The sequence below is a fragment of the Mesoplodon bidens genome (genome assembly GCF_964165515.1).
Source record: "Mesoplodon bidens genome assembly, chromosome: 5".
Classification (NCBI taxonomy): domain Eukaryota; kingdom Metazoa; phylum Chordata; class Mammalia; order Artiodactyla; family Ziphiidae; genus Mesoplodon; species Mesoplodon bidens.
In genome coordinates this window covers 115,389,079-115,409,587 of record NC_138161.1, presented here as the reverse complement: position 1 = coordinate 115,409,587, position 20,509 = coordinate 115,389,079, and the positions used below count along the sequence as shown (strand labels likewise).

The following is a 20,509-nucleotide window of genomic DNA, read 5'->3' as shown; positions in this document are numbered from 1 at the left end:
AGCACGGGCTCTAGGCCCACAGGCTTCAGTAGTTGAAGCACGTGGGTTCAGTATTTGCGACATACAGGCCCTGGAACGCGCCGGCTTCAGTAGTTGCGGTGCGTGGGCTCAGTAGTTGCGGTTCTAGGGTACGCGGGCTTCAGTAGTTGTGGCGCATGGGCTTAGTTGCTCCACAGCCTGTGGGATCTTCCCGGACCAGGGATCGAACCCATATCCCCTGCAATGGCAGGCGGATTCTTAACCACTGGGCCACCAGGGAAGTTCCCCTAATATTTGCAAATGTTTGAAAAAAAGTGAGTCTTAAAATTGAGGAAATATGTTAAGCCTTTCGGTGCAGACAGGGAGATAGTTCACTTGTGGTTGAACTCCATAAAATGCCTCAGTTTCAGCAATTCTGCCTCCTCTCACACAAAGAATCTTGTGGGTTTAAAAACATGTGTTTGGCTCTGAATGAAAAAAGCAGTGGGTCCTGTCAGCCGTCTCAGCTCTGCTGTGTATGTGTGTGTCACTGTGTGTGTGAGAGAGTGTGTCTGTGTGTGCATGAGTGTGCCTGTGTCTTTCTGTGTATGTGTGTCTGAGTGTGTGTGTGTGTGTGTGTGTGTGTAGGGTGGTTATGTAGCTTCTGTCCCTCCTCCTGGACCTCATACAATTGACCCTTGTGCCCGAAGACTAAAGGGCTGTTGGGTTTTCTCCTTTGCGGTGCTTTGGACCTTAGGCTATTTAAACGTATTTTTTGTAATTGGTTAGATTCCATCCTGGTGGCTCCTGCCTCTGTAACATCAACAAAAAAGGTGAATTGAAAGTGAGTCTTTCCCAGTGACAGACATTCTACCCAATAACTAGTTCATATTATTGAAAACTATCAAGACCATGAAAAACTGAAGAATGCTTCCAGATTAGGGAGACTAGAGAGAGATTGACAGTAGATGCCGTTTGAGTCCTGGACTGGATCCTGGACCAGGAAAAATATCTTTTTCCCTTTGCTGTAAAAGACGTTGGTGGGACAGTTGATGCAATTTGAACAAAGTCATAGACTGGATTAATGGCATCGTATCAGTGTTAATTTTCTGATTGTGATCGTCATACTCTGGTTCTGTGAGAGAATGTCCTCATCTTTAGGAAATACACAGTGAAGTATTTCAGGGTAAAGGGACATCAAGTCTGCATCTTACCCTCATTTTTAACAAGTCTGAAATTATTTTAAATTTAAAAAGTTGAAAAAAGAGCTTTTTCCTTATTCCCAGACCTACCGACTGCCTTAACTCGGCCTCCAAATGGCTGTGGAATCTTGATGCTGCACGAAACTGGGTGGTCCAGTGTGGGAACAGCTGCGGGGGCTGCTTGTGCTCTGGGAGACCGGAGTGGGTCTGCACCTGCTTGTTTGGAAACATCCCTCTAGTCAGATCAGAACTCTAGAGCACAGCCTTTCTGCCTGGGAGTAACTTGGTTCCACTTAGGCCTAAAAAAGCTCTCAGACCCTTGATAACCTCGGAAGAGGCCAACTGGCCCCAGGAAACCATGCTGACCAACCATCTTTTCTTACTTTCCTTTTCTCCTCTCTCAGTGGAAGGAAGCTCTTGGTGGCCCAGAACCAGGACAGATGGTGTGGTGCTGTGGAAAGAGGAAGCAGGGCTGACCTTGTCACCAAGGCTGCCGAGCTGCACAGGGCCTGCCCCTGGGTCTGGAGCTGGGGTGGAATCCCCTACACTTTCTTCCAAACCACTCAAACGGCTTAAATAAAAGGCAGGAGTTTCCTTCATGAACCCCAAGGGTGGGGACGACGTTGTAGAGCCTTGAGCAGGGACACCAAGAATCCCAGCATCGTTATTCACAGTCCTCACTCTCAAAGGTGACTTTGCCAAAGGTTGGTAAATGATGGGGCTGTGTAATTGCAGAATTCGGGTCGGGAAGCAGGATCATCGCCCGCATCCCTCCTCTGCTACCTCCTCTTCTCTCGTTTGCTTTCTCTTCCCTCTCGGTCAACTCTCTCTGTGCCCCCATCTCTCCCCGCTCTGGCTTCCTCCGTTTTGTCCCCTGGGAGAGGGTCTTGTGTCAGAAGTACAGCAGCAGGGCTCTGCTTACGCATGAGGCACAGTCCCCACAGAAGGTGGGCTTGGCAGACGCCTCAAGAAGCCTCTGCCTCTGAAGTTGGGGGTTTGAGGTGGGAAAGAAAGCGGGGGTGGAGGGAGGGAGCTAGGCAGAGGTCCCCGGTAGTGATTCTGCTGCGTCCAACTCGGAGGCCCTGGTACTGTCTTCCCCTTCTTTCTTTTCCGTGCACATTTCCGTCCCTTTGCAGCTGTCTTCACCAGGCTCCCTGGTTGGATGAAACTCGCTGATGGGGAATTGGTCCTGAGGGGTGCTGGGCAGGGAGGGGTTGTGGTCCTCATGGGGCTGGCTCCAGCCCCCCGGGGGCTCCTGCCCTCGCCCCCCCTTCTCCACCTCTGCCTCTTCTCTGCTCCTGGGCCCTCTTGCCTCGGCCTTTCTGGTTTGGCTCCCCAGGTCCCGGCTCTGCCCTGGCGCCGTCTTTCCACTTCTGCCTCTGCTGCAGAATTCCTGAAGGTGAAATCAGATTGTCCTGGCCGCCCTTCTCACAGGGCTGTGACAGCCGCTCCTTGTGGCAAGAAAAACCAGGCAGAGGCAAGGAGACAAGGCAGCAGAAGGACCCGGGAGCGTGGCGTGATCTCTCCAAGTGGGGAGCGGGGTGAAATCTGGGGTCTAGGAGCTGGACCTGTGCTGTCCGGGATGGCAGCCACTAGCCCCATGGGGCGATTTGAATTATACTTTAAAAATTAAAATTTAATACAAAATCCAGTTAGCTGCACTAAGCACATTTCAAGTTTTCATTTAGTCGCCTGTGGCCGGTGGCCTCTGTAGTGAGCTACACAGATACAGAACATCTGCATTGTTGCAGAAAGTTCTAGCAGCCAGTCCTGGAGGACACTTGATCCCTTTCACCGAAGCTCTAGGAAAGTGGTTTCTTTGTGTGTTTTAGTAGCTACCACAAGTGCTGTTAAAGAATAGATTGTATGGGTGGGGAAAAAACATGATTTGTAGTAACATTAAAAACATTTCAGGTACCTTAGAATTGGTCAGGAAGTTGGAGTGTTTCCGGGGGTGCCTTTCATCGTGGAATTCTGGAACATTCCTGATACAGAGACTTTACATCCCAACTCTCTCGTTCTTCTGCCTCTGTCATAATTTTTGCCTTATTCTAGTTCTTATGTACTGTTTATTCTGTATTTTCCTTTACATGGATTCACATTCGTACTTAAGTTTGCTTGAAAATGAGACTTCATGACCAGAAGTGAAAAGTCATCAAAGGGAAATAACTTTGTTTCAAGCAGGCTTTTTTTTTTTAACAATTTATTTTATTTTTTATTATTTTTTAAACATCTTTATTGAAGTATAATTGCTTTACATTGTCGTGTTAGTTTCTGCTGTATAACAAAGTGAATCAGCTATACATATATCCCCATATCTCTTCTCTCTTGCGTCTCCCTCCCACCCTCCCTATCCCACCCCTCTAGGTGGTCACAAAGCACCGAGCTGATCTCCCTGTGCTATGCGTCTGCTTCCCACTAGCTGTCTGTTTTACATTTGGTAGCGTATATATGTTCATGCCACTCTCTCACTTCAGTGAAGAATCATATGGACGTGCCCAACTCATAGGGTCCCGCTTGCTGACTTTGTAGAGCAATGCTCTTTGGTTTCCAGTGGGCTTATTGTTTTGCTTATCAAATTCTAGCAGAATCCCTTTGGGGAAGGCTCTGAGCCTGACTAACTCCCCCTTTCTTAAAAAGGAGATTAGCAAACGTGAAGAAGGGCTATGAAGAGATAGTGACCCCAAATGGAGGCTTTCTCCTTGGGAAAATCAGAAGGAGTAAAGGAAGGCCTGAGAAGGAATAACTGCTTCTCTGTTACTGAAAATACACTGGTGTTTCCCTCCAGCAGGGTCTCTGCAGGGCGGCCCTGGGGCAAGGTGTGGTTTGGTGGCACCAGCTGACCCGATGCTTTTTTTTTTTTTTTTTTAAATTGGGGTATAGTTGTTTTACAATGTTGTGTTAGTTTCTACTGTACAGCAAAGTAAAGTAGAGTTCCCTGTGCTATACAGCAGGTTCTTATTAGCTATCTGTTTTATACATCTTAGTGTATATATGTCAATCCCAATCTCCCAGTACATTCCCACCGCTTTCCCCCCTTGGTGGCCATACATTTGTTCTCTACATCCGTGTCTCTATTTGTGCCTTGCAAACCTGACCCGATGCTTTTGGGCCTGAGGTTCCTTTTACACTCCTGTGATCACTGAGCATTTCAGAGAGCTTTTGTTTTTTGTGGGGAACATCTACGATGTCTGCGTGTTAGAGATTAAAACAGAGTTGTTTTAAACACTTGTATTCATTCATTAAAAATGACAGTAATAAGCCTATTACCTGTCAGCGTAAAGAATATATCTTTTCAAAAATAACTATTTTTCCCAAACCAAAAAAAATTCGTGAAAAGAAAGCTGTCATTTTATTGTTTTTATGAGTCTCTTTCATGTCTGGCTTAATAGAAGAGCTGGATGCTCATTTCTGCTTCTGCATTCTGTCTCTTGATGTCACTGCTCAAGTAGTCTCTGGAAACTCCACTCAACGCTCATGAGAGAATGAAGGTGAAAGAGGCAAATTAAGTCGAACTCAATTATGAAAATGGTTTTGACCTTGCAGACTCCCAGAAAAGGTCTCAGGGAGCCCCCAGCCCCTACCCCTGTGTTCCTTGGACCAGACTTTGGGAACCAGAGGTGAAGGGAAAGACACATGGAACTTAGGACTAGTGGTCTGTGCTCCTGACGCTAGCCTGACGCTCCCCTGCGTGTGACCTTAGGTCAAGCCAGCACTTCTCCCCTGGGGCTGAGGTCTCTTATCTGGAGACTAGGGACCAACCTTCTTGCTGAGCCTGGCCATCCTGTCCTACAGGGTCCTTGTGAGTCTCAGATCATGCCTGTGAAATCTTTCCATGAGCAGAAAGCAGTGTATTTATAAATGGCATTACTAGGGATCTTTTGAAGTTTGGTGTCATCTTTAATTTGTAGGACAGTTATTTTTAAAAACTGACATTGCGTCCTAATCTCGCTTGGTTCTGGGGACACCTTTGTGAAGGGGAGAGGCTGCCCTTCTCAGCTTACAGGCGAGATCATCGAGGCTTGGGTGAGTGGATTGGCCAGAAAACAGGATTGTCCCCAGGGTGGTGACCCCTGCCTGCTGTTTCCAAGGCACACTGGTGCTGGTTTCGCGGGGCTGAGGTTCTTGTCTGATACGGGGCTGCATCTTTGACACACTGACGTATTCAAACAGGGAGACTGCCACCCTCAGCAGTTCTCCACGTGAATAAATTGCCCTCAGTCTCAGTCACCTGATGGATGTGACACAGTTTTGAGATTGGAAGATATGAGGCCTCATCCAGGCCGAGGGAGCCCTTTTAGAACTCCTTCAAGTGCTGATCTAAAAAAAATCAGCTGGTAAACAGCCCTGGCTGGTATGTGGCTTATTTTTGTTGACTGGTGGAAGCTCTGCTCGTTCTCCTGAGGTGTTTGTACTTCTGAACTGCTTCTCTCCATGGATCACTTACTGTAGGGAAAACAGCCATCTCTCCTCCCTGGACACTCCTGGAAGCAGCCCCCATTCTGATCTTGGGAGACACATTTGCCTGTAATTGTAGGAGACAAAGAACCACGGCCGAGTCTTTTCTCGCACTAGGAAATAAGGCAAAAAACACAAGTTCAATTGTGGCCAGCTGGCCTTAAGATGGATTAAAAAAAAAAAAAGAAATACTTTATACAGGGTAGGTTGAATTAAGTTCCCCAGACCCTGCTCCTTATAAGCATGGCTTTATTATCAGGGGCAGGAGCCCTCCAGCAGTTACCTGTATTTAGTTACAGTGGTTTGCCACATTATAGACTGTAGATTGACTTTCCCCTCCCTGAATACATTAATGTGACTACCTTAAGGCATACAGTATTTTTCAGTTCTTTTTTAAAGGCTTAATTCAGTTGCAAATGATAGAAATTCAATTCCAACTAGCTTAAACACAACATAAAGCAAGGGGGGACAATTGGGTGTGTGTGTGCACTATTTTGGCTCTAGGAGAGTGGAGTATGGGGTTAGACTGTAAAGCATTGCTAGGTCCAAGAGCTCAAAGTGTCATGGGACTCCCTCCCTGCCTTTGGCAGGCTCTGCCCTCATGGTGCCAAGATGGCTGCCGTCTGCTCCAGCTTTCATTCCGTCTTCTCAGCCATCTCAGTGCAAAAAGTTCCTCTAACAGTTTCAGAAAAGTCCCAGAATGAAATCTTACTGGTTCTGATCAGTCCCGTGCCCTCCCTCAGCAATCACTGAGGCTAGGAGTATCCCCAACTGATTGGCCAGGCATGGGACCAGTTCTGGGACCAGGGTGAGGCCTGGGAAAATCAGGGCTATTATGTTGGGTAGGCAGGAAAGGTTTTGGTTTGTGGGCTCCCACACTCCAGTATTTGTAGTGAATTATTACTCAGGTAGCCATGAGTAGCCATGAATTATTACTCAGGTAGCCATCCCTTTGTGGGATGGTACCAGAACTAGGCCCACTCTTTTATCAGGGAGAAGGCTGGCTTTATGTTTAGCTTTTAACACGTCTTGGATGAATAAGTTGTTGGTGCTTGGCTGTCAGCCAGCCATGCGTCATCCTCTCTGGCAACACAGCCTCTTTTATAGAGGGAGACGCTGATGTCAAATCATATTTCCTGGGCCCAACACCCTTTGATGGTCACACGCTTGACCAGGCTGGTGGTCCCTGAATCTGCCGACCAGACTCACATGAAGACCCCAGTCCACTCTTTGGTAAAACCCAGATTTGATCTGGTGATGCCTCTGCTTAAAAATCCACCGTGATATTTTACTACAATTTTAAAAAGGGCAGAAAACAAAATAAAACAAACAACACTCTCCCCCAACCCTATCCCCATTTATTTCTCCCTTAGAGGCAATTTAATTGATCAGTTTAACATATTTTAGCTGATTATTTAGGTATTTACATCTGTGACTCTAGTGGCATCTTTAGGATTCTCTGTGTATAGTATCATGTCATCTCCAAACAGTGACAGTTTTACTTCTTCTTTTACAATTTGTATCCCTTTTATTTCTTTTTCTTCCCTGATTGCCATGGCTAGGACTTCTAAAACTGTGTTGAATAATAGTGGTGAGAGTGGGCACCCTTGTCTTGTTCCTGATCTTAGAGGAAATGCTTTCAGTTTTTCACCATTGAGAATGATGTTGGCTGTGGGTTTGTGGTTTATGGCTTTTATTATGTTGAGGTAAGTTCCCCCTATGCCTACTTTCTGGAGAGGTTTTATCATAAATGGGTGTTGAATTTTGTCAAAAGCTTTTTCTGTATCTACTGAGATTATCATGCGGTTTTTATCCTTCAAATTGTTAATATGTGTATCACGTTGATTGATTTGCGTATATTAAAGAATCCTTGCATCCCTGGGATAAACCCCACTTGATCATGGTGTCTGATCCTTTTAATGTGCTGTTGGATTCTGTTACTTCTGTGACTCTAAACAGTAGGCTTTGTGTGGCTACTTCTTGACTTCTTAGTTTTAGTTCTTATCTGTGGACACCCCCTATGGAAGATGAGGCTTTAGTCTCCTTCCTCCTGTGTCCTCCTCCACCCCTGTCCCTCCCAGCGGGACTGCGTTGTAGTCAGTGTTCGGAGTTTACACTGTTGCAGCTAGGAAAGCTCTGTTCACAGCCATGCCGTCCAGGGAACGATGAGAACTTTTGTTTTTTGTGGTAGAGAATTCTTCAAGCATTGCTGACAACAGGCACGTGGCAAGTAAATTGAGACTCACACGAGAAACCCACCCTGTCTCCCATTGTGTGTGGGATAGAGTTCAAAGGCCTCAGTGTGGCTCACGTGCCTTTCCTTCCTCTGTCCCACCAGCCCTCCCACCTGCCACCCTTCGCTTTGCTGGTCCCTCGATGCCCCCTTCTCTGGTGAAATCCTTCTTCGTCCAAGGCCTGGCTGGAATGGTGCTTTCTCTGGGTGTGTCCTTCCTGGTTGTGTGTTCACTGCAGTGTGTAGACTGAGGTCTTAGTACTCATCACACTGCACGGTGCTTATTTATTTACTGCTTGAGTTTAAATCTTGGCCGTGCTGTTTCCCAGCTTTGCGACCTTCGGCAAGCTCCCTAGTTGCTCTGTGCCTCAGTTTCCCTCTTTGTAAAATGTGGATAAAAACCATAGCACCCGCAGGGGACTATACTCAAGATTTTGTAATAGACTATAATGGAAAAGAATCTGAAAAAGAATAGATATATATGTATAGCTGAATCACTGTGCTGTACACCAGAAACTAACACAACATTGAAAATCAACTATACTTCAATTAAAGAAAAAAAAAAGGAACAACCATAGCACCTACCTGGTAAGGTTGTTTGTGATTGCATATGCTGATGGAATGAAAGCATCTGTAAGTGTCTGCCCCAAGGGAAACTGTCCATCTGTTCCCTGTACCCGCCTCATGCAGGCAGGTGGCTTATATTCACTGGTACCCAGAATAGCTCTGGGCAAATCAGAAGTCTCTGAGGGCCTGGCGGGGGAGCTCAGTGAGTGAAGCAGGCTGGATGTGGCTCCGGCACAGGGCGTGGGGGCTGGAAAGGACAGTCTCCAAGGGGTGTCTTCTCCTTTACTTCTAGCCAGTGGTTGCCAAGTAGGAATGGGGGCCCAGTTTTGCCAGATCATCTGATTAAAAAAAAATTTTTTTTTTTTTTTTTTACTAGAAATGTGAGCATCCGCATTTAAAAAAATATACGATTTTTCCTGACATTTGGTACACAGCGTAGAGGCTGAAGGCCCTAAGCCTGTGGGCCCATAGGCCACTGGTTTGGAGCACAATTCTCATTTCCCAGAGGAGGCAGAGTGATGGCGTGACCTGCCCTGGGTCACACGCTGACTGATTTGGCCCCTGGTGTTCCCACCTGTGGTCTGGACATGGTGCTGGCCCCTCCCCCGCCAGGGTGCTGAGTGGGAGGATTCAGCCATGTGTGTAGGTGCGTCTGCCAAGCCTCTGCCCACACAGGGTAGCAGGTTATTCCCGCCCTCACGTCAGCTCCCCCGCCTCAGAGCCACCCCCTTGGTGGTGTTTAATAGGATTGTGGGTCTCTTTTTATGCCGGGGGAAAAAAATTGTGTGCATTTATTGAGTACCTGCTGTGTGCCCAGGAACTAGTAGGTGTTTCACGTTTTCATTCTCTCTTATTCCTTCCAGCAGCCCTCCCTATGAGATGGAAAGTCACCACTTTATAGGTAATAAAAATTATTCATAAGGAAGTTACCTGATGGGGGCCTCACAGAAAGAGGTTTAACCAGGATTAGATCCATCTCTCTGATAAAAATCCCGAGCTCTAGACAACATGTTACCTCCCATGTACAGGAAGTCAAGTCTAACAGAAGCTTGGTGGAGCTTTGCTTGTCCCTGGCGGCCTGCACACATCTGTGGCGCTTCCTCTGGAGGACAAGCCTAGTCTTGTTCTGTCTTCGGCAGCTGTAGCTGTAGCACGTGACTGCAGGCCTGGCCAGATAGGAGGGAAGGCAGAGAAAATTAGGATGATGAGGAGGATACAGGCCTGGGGGAAGCAGCCAAGGCCTCTGTCAGAAGTAGGATGGGGCTCAGGAGCTGAGAAGCTCCCATACAAGACCATGTCTTCATATGCTGCAGCCCTGGCACTTTCAAACCCATCTAGAAAACCCACGGTATGAGATGATGGGGGGAAGGAAATTAGAAGTGATCGGGGCCTTCCTCACCCCCATGAGCCATCCCGTTGGCCCAAGAGGTCCATATAATTTTAGGTTTAGGAATAGTTTTCAGATAGTGAGGCAGCCCCTTTGTAGCCAACGGAGCACACGTGTTTTACCAGCAGTGTGGCCGGCTGCTCTTGGGGCCGCCCCATGGCTGGTGATCATGTGTTGTTCCTCCTTCCCTGGGCACCCACTTCCCCCTCAAACGCATGCACACACCCTGAGGCATGGCTGTGACAGGCCAGTGCCCGAGGGCAGAGGAGTAGAGGGGAGGGACGTGGGGTCTCTGAAGCCCTCACCCACCGTCCAACATGGCCTTCTAGACCTGGGACTAAATGTTGTCTTTTTAATTTTTTTTCCTCCTTGTGGCATCCATGGATCTGGTTTCCTGACTTTCACGATGTGGTTAAACCCTGGCACCGCCCACCTGCCTGTTCTTCTCTCCCAAACTCTTATCCAGGCCACCTTGCTCATGACATCCCTGGGAGGGGTGGCCGCCCTTATCTCTAGCCATTCTCCGCATTCCAGACGTACAGCTTCCATCAGTCTCTGGAAAATGCCACACTGCTCCCTCCCCCCACCCGGGGGGCGCTGGTCTGCCACCTGCTTTGGACTCAGTATTTTCCCTCCTCCCCAGGTGCCCATCCATGATTCAGGCTTCTGTGCAGATAGTAACCCCTGGAAGTTTCCTGCGAGTCTCCCTCTAACCTCGCCCCCCTCCCCCCGCCCGCCTGACCTGGCCTGGTGAGGTTCTCTGCCCTGGGTTCCACGGCACCTGTACTGGTCCCATCCTGGCTCAGACTCGCTGGGATGGGCTGTAAATGCCTCCCTCACCCACCAGACTGGAAGTGCCCTGAAAGCAGGGACCAAGGCCTAGCATAGGGCCTGGCATGTGGGAAATCTGTACCCGCTGTTTAATGTTGACCATGCTACACGGGTGGGGACATCATGAGAGCGTAGCAAATGGTGCCATCATTAGGGAGTGAAGCTGCCAGGGGTGGCCGGACTGGGCATCTTCCCCTGGATGGAGCCTTTCAGTCTAACCTGCACTGTCCAATGAGGTAGTCACTGGCCACACTGTTTAAATTTAAATATAGTTACTTAAAATGAAATAAGTTAAAGACTTAGTTCATCAGTCTTGCTAGTCAGTGTCAAGTGTTCAGTAGCCATGTGTGGTCAGTGGCTGCCATACTGAGCAGTGCATCTAATAGGACACTCCAGCATCGTGGAAGTTTCTCTTGGATGGTGGTGCTCTAGACACCATCTTGTAAAGGCGTGAAATCAGGGGCTTGTAGGCCGAGTGGAGGCCCTTCTGGGTGCTTCTGGTTAACTAAAGCAGATTTCCGCACGTTCCTTCTTAAGCCTGAACTGTGTCCTCAATTTCCTGTCCGCAGGACATTCGTCAGAAGTTCCGCTCTGTTCTGGTTGAGGCAACGGTGAAACTGGATGAGCTGGTGAAGAAAATCGGCAAAGCTGTGGAAGACTCGAAGCCCTACTGGGAGGCACGGAGGGTGGCGCGGCAGGTAAGCTCTCCTGCTCTGCCCATCACCCCGCCCCGCGCCGTGGGCGCACCTCTGACTCATGGGCCTCCTGCTGAAGCTCAGGGCCATGGGACAGCCGTGGCTTTGTCCACAGGTGCGTTTGGAGTCAGCCCCTTGTTTTCCTCCCCACTGCAGGTTGCTTTCACTCCTGCTCTTGGTACTATTAGTAGGGTAAGCATGCTGGCATTTGGATGCACCTACCAGGGGCTGCTGCCTTGCTGCTGGAACTGGTACCCAGGTCCACCTCCCAGGCGGCCGGACCAGAGGCTGTGCTTAGAACATCGGGCTTGTCCTCCGCCCTCCCTGATGACTGCCTGTTGGACAGCAGGGGGAACGCTCCCCCCCTCATATTCTCCTCCCTGGTTTGGGAGAAATTAGCCATCTGCTTCTCTTGGAACATTGGTTCTTTGTCCTGAGAGCTCAAAGAGGCAACAGAGGAACCAAGACCAGAAAAGGGGCGGCAGAGGGGCTGTGGTCAGGCGACTGCCGGGGCTGCTGGTTTCAGAGTGTCTTCCTTGGATTGTCACCGATGTGGGGACTTCCCAGCCTGAGATGCAGGCCCTGTGAATGGGAAGGAAAAGAGCTTCCAACACATGGTGGTACCTGCTGTGTGCCAGGCCCTGGGCTGGGGGCTCTCACACCCCTTGGCCCACACGGGGGCTTCCTGCTCAGGTGACTCTTGAGCAGCTGGTCCCAGTTGAGTTCCTGTCCCTGCTGTGTGTTATGAGACAGAAGATGCTGCCGCCTCCCAGGGTCTCTGCCTGTAAGCAGCTGCTCAGTGAGTGCAGGTACCACGGCAGGCCCCCACTGTGTGTGCGCAGTGTGCTGTTGGGCTGGGGTGGGGTGGGGGGAGGCGATGGGAAAGCGAGCCCTTGGGAAGCGAAGCCCCAGCAATGTGTTAAGGCGGGAGCCATCGAGGATAAGGGGCCAGGACTTGGGCATTCCTCTTCCTTGCCCCGCTCCGTGCACCCCTCAGATTTCTAATCAGGGATCCCCTTGACGCTTTGGTGGTTCTGCTGAGATTCTAGCTATGTATTTGGGTTTTGCACTCTGAATGCTGAACTGAGCTTTCTGGTTGGAACCTTCCAGATAATGTGGCCTTTGTTCCTAGACAGACCAGCTGCCCAAAACCCTTCCTTCTCTGTCCTGCTGCCCTGGGCTGTACAACATCCAAGTGCCCATGACTTGTTGGCCTGCAACAAGCCTGAGCAGCCGTCCTTCTCTCCGCCTTCCTCTGGGCCCCACCAAGGCTGTAGCTTTCTAGAGAGAAGGAGCCCTTCTCCAGAAGGTGCTCACCAGTCCCCAGAAGCTCCCCAACCCTAAGGCATCCTCCCTCCAAAGTGCCCTGTGCCACAACCTTCAAAGTGCCCCACGTTGGCGATGTGTCTCACCCACCATAGCCCAGGGTGGTAGTGGTCTTGACCTTGCAGTGAGGAGGGTTCTGGTTAGGTTTGAGGAGAAATTTCTGATAATTTAATGTAAACATTGGGTCCGTGCTGAGGAGGTCATGAAACCTCCTCTTCTGAAAGTCTTCAACACTTGAATTTATGGTCCCTTTGAGGACACACATATCTATATAAAAACATCCATGTCCCCATGCCGTGGGGTGATTTCATAGTGGTCTGTGAAAGCATCCCCTTGGAGCCTCGGCAGTGGCTTCCCCACGGGAGTTTCCCCACTGGGTCCCCTGAGCTCAGATTTTGGAGCAGAGCTGGTAAAGGGACCTTTGTGTTCAGGGGCCTCTGGAGGTTGGCCGTTTGGCCATCAGCCCCCGCTGATGGGCCTTACCCTCCTTTGGCTGAACGGATGTCATATATGCTCCGACCTCAGAGTCTTGAACTTGCTGGTCCCCCTGTTTGTTGCTGTCTCAACCACAGGATTTGCATGGTCCACTCCACCTCCTTCAGCTTTCTGCTCAGATGTCACTTTATCAACAAGGCCTTCCTGGGCTAACATTTAAATGACAACTGCCAGCCCACCATCTCTGCCACCCCAGCCCTCATTCCTTGATTGGCTTTTTCTTCATAGCACTTCTCACCCCCGACCTGTTATTGTTTACTTGTTTATAGTAGTGAAACTCCACAAATTCCCAGACAGGGAAGTTGGTCTGTTTGGGTCATTGCCAGCATACAGAAGGTGTTCAAGTCTTGAGGAAACAAACAAATGAACCAATGAGTGAATGATGAGGTTGACCAGATGTTCCTCCCGGCCTTCCGTTGGCATCCTGAGCTTTCCTTCTCCATTGCCGCTTTACTCACAACTTCTTCCCTGCTGTGTGCCCTCTTCCCTGCAGAGGGATGGGAGCATGACTGGCAAATCCAGCTTCATCTGGGTTGGGTTCATTCAAATCTCATTTGGTGGGTGGGTCCCCAGTTAGCTGTGACACAACTGGAATAGATTTCACACCACTCCCTTTTTGTTCCTCACCCCAATCCCCTTTGATGGAAAAAGAGGTAGGAAGGAGGGAGCTACGTTGGGAGGGTCCCACTGCTGGACAGCAGTGAAGTGTGGCTTTGCGCCTTCCTCTCATCTCTTGGTCAGTGAGGACAATTACTGTGCAGTTACTGAGTCCCGTGGGCAAGCCACTGAGTCATCAGGCCTCATCAGGTGATACAGACTCTGGGGCTGAGTGACTCTCCGTCAGCTGGCAGAGCCCAGGATGATGTTGAGGGAATCCTGCCTGGCATTATGCCTGCAACCCCCCCTTAAACTCCTGCCTTCTCACAGGTGGGCAGGAAGAAGGGTAGAAAAGGCTCAGAGTGACCCCTACCCCTTAGCCCCAAGGGACCTTGTTGGTCTCTGGCCGAGGAACTGGAAGGGCACTCAGAGGCTGAGGCTGGGTGAGGATGTCACTTTTTATCTCTGTGGATGGTGGGCCGTCTGGGATTGGCCAGGAGGCTGAGTCTGTCTCTGACCTTTCTGGTGGTGAAGGGGACGGGGCCTCCCACCTAGCTGCTGCCAAGTGGGGCTTCCTGTTTTCTTCCTCTGGTCTTACCCCCACCCCTTCCTTTCTATATATACAAACTCCTCTGACTGTGTGTAGCAGTGATGGTCTCTGAGAGTTGCCTTCAAAGCGTCTCCTCCAAGTGTGTCTCATGAGGCACTGCGTTCTCAGAGCCTCAGCATCCTTGTCTCTGTGGAAACAGAGATCTGAAAACAGTGAAACAGTGATGGTCATGGACCGTGAGAGTCCTGAGGTGTCCTTAGGACTTAAATGAGCTAATGTTTGATGCTGGAATCCCTGTATGATCTTAGATTTTGGTTTCACTAAAAAAAGATTGTAGAAAATTCAGAAAATAGACAAAAAGAAGAAAATAAGTCCCCATACCTTCTGTTAATACTTGATGTATACCTCCTTTAAAAAACAAAAAAGAAGAGGTAATACTGTAGTGATGGTTTTATAATGTCTGGAATGCTCCTGTCCATCCATCCAGAGTCTCAGCGAACAGCAGAGACTTACAAAGGAAAAGACTTCTACAGCTTGGTTTTCCATAAAGAGTTTACAAAGACTTGTGATTGTTGGGCCAGTAAGAATTGTGTCTGATCATCAGAAATTTGCACCGACTTTATTGTTCCTGATGTCAACTCATTTTCCTACCAGGAGTCAGATCCAGTTCTGTGATCTTGAAAACCCAGTCCGCATTCCGCCAGGAGTGGGCCGAGCACTTGTTTTGTCTCCTGGGCCAGGTTGGGGCAGGAAACTGGCTTTGATTTATTTGAGGGTTTTGTCCGTGAGCCAGAGCTTGTGTTTAATGTGGCTTTGACATATCTGCCAGCCCATCTGGCCTTCAGTGTGTGGCAGGGGACATTCTGAAGGGGGGTGGGTGGGCGTGGAGCCCGTGTGACTCAGCAAACTTGAATGGCAGAGAGTTTCTTGCTTCCTCTGCTCCCTGTATTCTAACTAGTCCAACAGTGGCCCCGGGCCTGTCATTTTATCACTGCCAGTCCCAACCCTTGTGCTTTTTTTCCTTTTTAAAAAATGATGGTAAACTGTGTTTAGCATAGGATTTATCGCTTAAACTGCTTCTTTTTTTTTTTTTGCGGTACGCGGGCCTCTCACTGTTGTGGCCTCTCCCGTTGCGGAGCACAGGCTCCAGACACGCAGGCTCAGCAGCCATGGCTCACAGGCCCAGCCACTCCGCAGCATGTGGGATCTTCCCGGACCGGGGCACGAACCCGCGTCCCCTGCATCGGCAGGTGGACTCTCAACTACTGCGCCACCAGGGAAGCCCTTAACTGTTTTTAAGTACACGATTCAGTAGCATTAAGTACATTCACATTGCTGTGTAACCCTCACCACCATCTGCCTTCAGAACTTTATCATTTTCCCAACTGCAACCCTGTACTTATTAAATAATACCTCCGCACTCCTCCCTTCCCCCCAGCCTTTGGCAGCCACTGTCCTACTTTCTGTCTCTGAATTTGACTCCTCTAAGTACCCCATGTAAGTGGAGTTGTGCAGAGTTTGTCCTTTTGTGACTGGCTTTTGTCACTTAGCATAATGTCTTCAAGGTTCATCCATGTTGTAGCCTGTGTTGGAATTTCATTCCTTTTTAAGGCTGAATAATATTCCACTGTATGTGTAGATCACATTTTGTTATTCATTCATCCATCGGTGGACCTTCAGATTTTTTTTTTTTTTTTTCTTTTTGCGGTATGCGGGCCTCTCACTGTCGTGGCCTCTCCCGTTGCGGAGCACAGGCTCCGGACGCGCAGGCCCAGCGGCCATGGCTCACGGGCCCAGCCGCTCCGCGGCATATGGGATCCTCCCAGACCGGGGCACGAACCCGTATCCCCTGCATCCGCAGGCGGACTCTCAACCACTGCGCCACCAGGGAGGCCCCAGATTTTTAAATGATTGGAATGTGTCAGGAGACTTTGGAACCCTGAAGGGCAGCATAAATGCAAAATAGTGAGGGTTATCCAGTGCTGACAGTTGCCTGTTTTGTGTTTATGGGATCAGGTAAGTCCACGTGCTTTAATCTCCTTTGGGGAAGTAGGTGGTTGGGGAAATGTTTGAAACTCAGCTGATTTAACTGTAGGACCACTGGCAAAGCTTGGCCTCTGAGCCAGACTACCTGGCTTTTAATCCCAATTTACCACTTAATAGCTATGGGACCTCTGCAGGTTACTTAATGTTTGTGCTTTAATTTCTTCATCTCTGAAATGGAATTGTGTATCAGTTATTTGTTGCTATGAAACAAACCAAACTCAGTGGCTTAATACATTTATTTAGCTCATGATTTTGCTGGGCAAGCTTTCTGAACTCAGGTTTTGGCTGATCTCATGAATGTGCAGTCAGTTGGTGGGTTGGCTGGGGCATTGGCTGATCTGGGATGGCTTTATCTATCAAGCAGTTGACTTGCTGTCAGCTGAGGTGTCGGGTGGCTGGACCACGTGCATCTCATCCAACAAGCTAGTGTGGGCTTCTTCATATGGTTCTGGGATTCTAGGAACAGAAACGGCAAGCCCTTTCCAAGCCTCTGCTTGCATCACATTTGTTAATGTCCTGCTGGTCTGAGTAAGTCACATGGCTCGTCCAAAAGCAAGAGGCAGGGAAAAAATAAACTCCACCTGCAAAAATACCTGCAAAGTATTATGGCCATTTTTGCAGTTTACCACAGTGATTAAGTTAGTTCATGTAAAGCATTTGGACGAAAGAAAATGAATGTTAAGTTATCATTCCAGATGTATTTTTCTATCAAATATTATATCTCCAAGGTGAATCTGCTATGTTATAAAACAAAACAAAAACACCACCGCCACTGCAAAAAAATACCCTGTGGGTGGAAGAAGAAACAGTCCTCTGCTGGCTGGGAGGGGATATGGAAGATGTAGAGACAGAAGGGTGACCCCAGGCAGGGGGGGTACATACCAATTTGCTTGTGACGATAAAATGTGGCAGAGGATCGAAAATGATGATGAGGGGATAGCTGACTTACCTTGCGACTGATGGAAAGCCCTCCAAGCCCAAACGGATGAGTGGCGGGGACCTTGAATGGAAGGGAAGTCATGTTTCCAATGAAAGGAGTAAGCCAAATATGTCGGATAATCCCCTGAATTCTTATGTGAATCACTATTGTAGTCTTCTGTTGTTGGGAAATCTGGACATTGATTTTGTTTACAGAAGACCTTCCCTAAGTGGAGAACAGGAAGCCTGGGCTTTGCAGAGATGGGACGAAAATGCAAGTGTATGTCAATACAGGTTATACTCTACTTGTCCATGAATTTTTTTTCTTCTAATTCATTATTTTCTTTCATTTGACAAATATTTACAGTGTTCCTACTAAGTTTCATGTACTATTTTAGCCACTTGTCAAGAACAGAAGAAAGACCCTGTCCTGTAGAGCTGACAGCCCCCTCTTAGCAGTCTTATAAAAGTTGTGTGGGATGGAATGTTTGGGGCAAAAGTAGAATCTTTGTGACTGATCTGCATTCGTGTGTGTGTGTGTGTGTGTGTGTGTGTGTGTGTGTGTGTGTGTGTGTGTGTGTGTGTGTGTGTGTGTGTGTGTGTGTGTGTGTGTGTGTGTGTGTGTGTGTGTGTGTGTGTGTGTGTGTGTGTGTGTGTGTGTGTGTGTGTGTGTGTGTGTGTGTGTGTGTGTGTGTGTGTGTGTGTGTGTGTGTGTGTGGTTCTTCCCCCTTCATTTGAGAAATGGAGTGAAGCATTGCTCCCAGGGAAACAGGATTGTTCCTGAGAGCCTCTGGTCACAATTTCATCAAACACAACTTTGTTTTATGTATGTTTCTCTTTAAAGACACCTTCTTTAATCTATATGTCTTATGAATAATCAATTCTATACAATGTTTCTTTACAATGAAACGCTAGCCCAGAAGGGATGAACATTTCCCTGCCCCTGGGTGACAGAACCGAAAAATTCTCTGGCTTTCAGCCCCACACCGTGTTGTGCTTCTGTCGTGACCTCTCAGGCATTGTTGCCACACATTTAGCCGCGTTTCCACGGCTTCATCTTGCACTACAGACTTGACGTTAGTGCTTACTGGAGCAGCGTCTTATACGGATCTGCACATTTCCTCTTCCCTTTTCTGGATTTACCATATTGTTGATTCATTAACAGTGAACTCATGGCCAACGGCACGATGACTCACGCCTGGAAGCAGCTCATCTAAAACACGTATTTTCTCTGTAAGGCACGTCACAGCTGTCCTGTGCTTAGGGAGGACCCCAGATGGCACTCAGCACTGGGCTTGGGGGCCACCTTAGAGAGGAACCACCAACGAAAAGCACAAAAATGTGAAAAACGTGGCACTCAGTAGACCGTGAGAAGGATGGGTGTTTGCAACCTGACAGCCGGAACAGAAGGCAGGGGGTCCTCTCTGCTTGGCCTCAGCTGGCATCGTGTACATCAAGACTCACATCTTTTTGCTTCTCTGGGCTGGTCCATGGATGACTCCAAAAGGGCAGTGAATACTGATTTTGGGGTTACAAATAAATCGTAGCGGGCAGGCAAATTCACAAATATGGAATCCATTGAATGATGAGGATCAACATACTCAACAAGTGGAGAGCCCAGTGGGGAGGACCATCTGTTAGACAACAGGTATAGATGGCACAGGTGTAGACGGTGTGTGGAGGAGGCCGGTGGAGTGAGGTCACGGTGTGTGTGCGCATGTGTGTAAAGCTTTGGAAACATACCTGAGCCCCTGAGTATGTGAGAGTCTGGGTCAAGGACAGAGGAGCCGCAATCTGAGGGTGGAGCCGGCATGGACAGGACCTGGCCTGAGTCCGTCAGCTCCAGGGGTGTACGGTGGGGCCTCGGGCAGCTGAAGGACCAGGCAGGGAGGGAGCCGCATGGCCCGATGAGGGAGGGTGCAGCCTCAGCCTAGCCTCCTGCCTGGGTAGAGTAGCCACGGTGGCTCTTGCGTGTGGGCTCAGTTGTGTTGGAGAAACTGATGGGGCACTGATGCCACATGTCGGGTCCGTACTGGTGGCAGCTCTGCATGGAGGTCCAGCGGTGTCTCAGGCACCACGTGTCCCCATAATACAGATGAGGAAAGTAGCCTCGCAGCCCAGAGACCATCACTCGGGCCTTCACATGCACCTTTCCCGTGCTGTGATCTGATCTGGGAGGACGTGGAGGGGGCTGGATCGGATTCAGTGGTTAACCAGCTGCCAAGAGTGAGTCATGAGAACTCCAAGGCTGTGACCCGAAGAGGCAGCAGGCAGTTGAAGCGCAGTCGGGTGTAGCCCTGGGAGAAGGTGGTGAGCTCCTCCTCCCCTAAAAGTTCTAGCAGCACCTGGTGCCCGAGTGGGAGCCTCACAGTGATGCAGGCATGTTGCAGGGGGGCGCTGGGCGTGGACAGCACCGAGGTGACTGTTTCCGGGAAGAGAGGGTGTGGACAGAGCCATCAGAGGTCAAGGATGGAGGGGAGGAGGGGAAGGAGGGTTGTTGTAATGCTCTTTGTACACCAGGCACTTTCCCAAGCACCAGGGCAATACGTTGTTGGTTTTTTTTTTTTTTGCGGTATGCGGGCCTCTCACTGCTGTGGCCTCTCCCGTTGCGGAGCACAGGTTCCGGACGCTCAGGCTCAGCGGCCATGGGTCACGGGCCCAGCCGCTCCGCGGCATGTGGGATCCTCCCGGACCGGGGCACGAACCCGTGTCCCCTGCATTGGCAGGCGGACTCTCAACCACTGCGCCACCAGGGAAGAAGGGCAATACTTTTAAAAAACCTTCTGCAGAGGAGGAAACTGAGGCTTAGAGAAAGTCAGGTTATCAAGGGGCTCCCACGGCCCTCATTTATTCGGATCTGTGGGGTGCCTGGGCCTGCAGGGGTGGGTCCCTTATGGACATGAACCCACTGGGGCCTGACAGAGGGTGGCCAGGCGATGGTATCATTACTGCCGTCACACGGAGGGGACAGTAACTAAGACTTTGGGAGGTAACAGAACGTGCCCAGACCACAGACCCCGTGGAGAGGAGTGAAGATTTGAACCCCCATCTCCCTGCTTCTGGCTGTTGCCTGCAGCCTGGTGCTGGCCCTCTGACGGTATTTAGGGACTGTTGGAAGCCTGACCCACACCCTGACACGTCTTATGGGAACAGGTAAGAGGAATAATCAACTCGTAGGGCTAAGGAGAGTTGCTGGGCTCGTCTGCAGTTATTTCCCTGCCTTTGCTGCCCTGGGGCACCTGGGAG

The 20,509-nt window shown here is 49.5% G+C and overlaps 1 protein-coding gene across 1 annotated transcript in view; it reads left to right on the top strand.

Annotated features, from left to right (window-relative positions):
- Nucleotides 1-20,509, top strand: part of SH3BP5 (SH3 domain binding protein 5) — an 81,112-nt gene that overhangs the window by 16,191 nt on the left and 44,412 nt on the right. Inside the window, exon 3 of the mRNA XM_081234686.1 lies at nucleotides 11,206-11,334. Within this exon, the coding sequence (XP_081090812.1) occupies nucleotides 11,206-11,334 (129 nt within the window). The remainder of the gene's footprint in view (nucleotides 1-11,205; nucleotides 11,335-20,509) is intronic.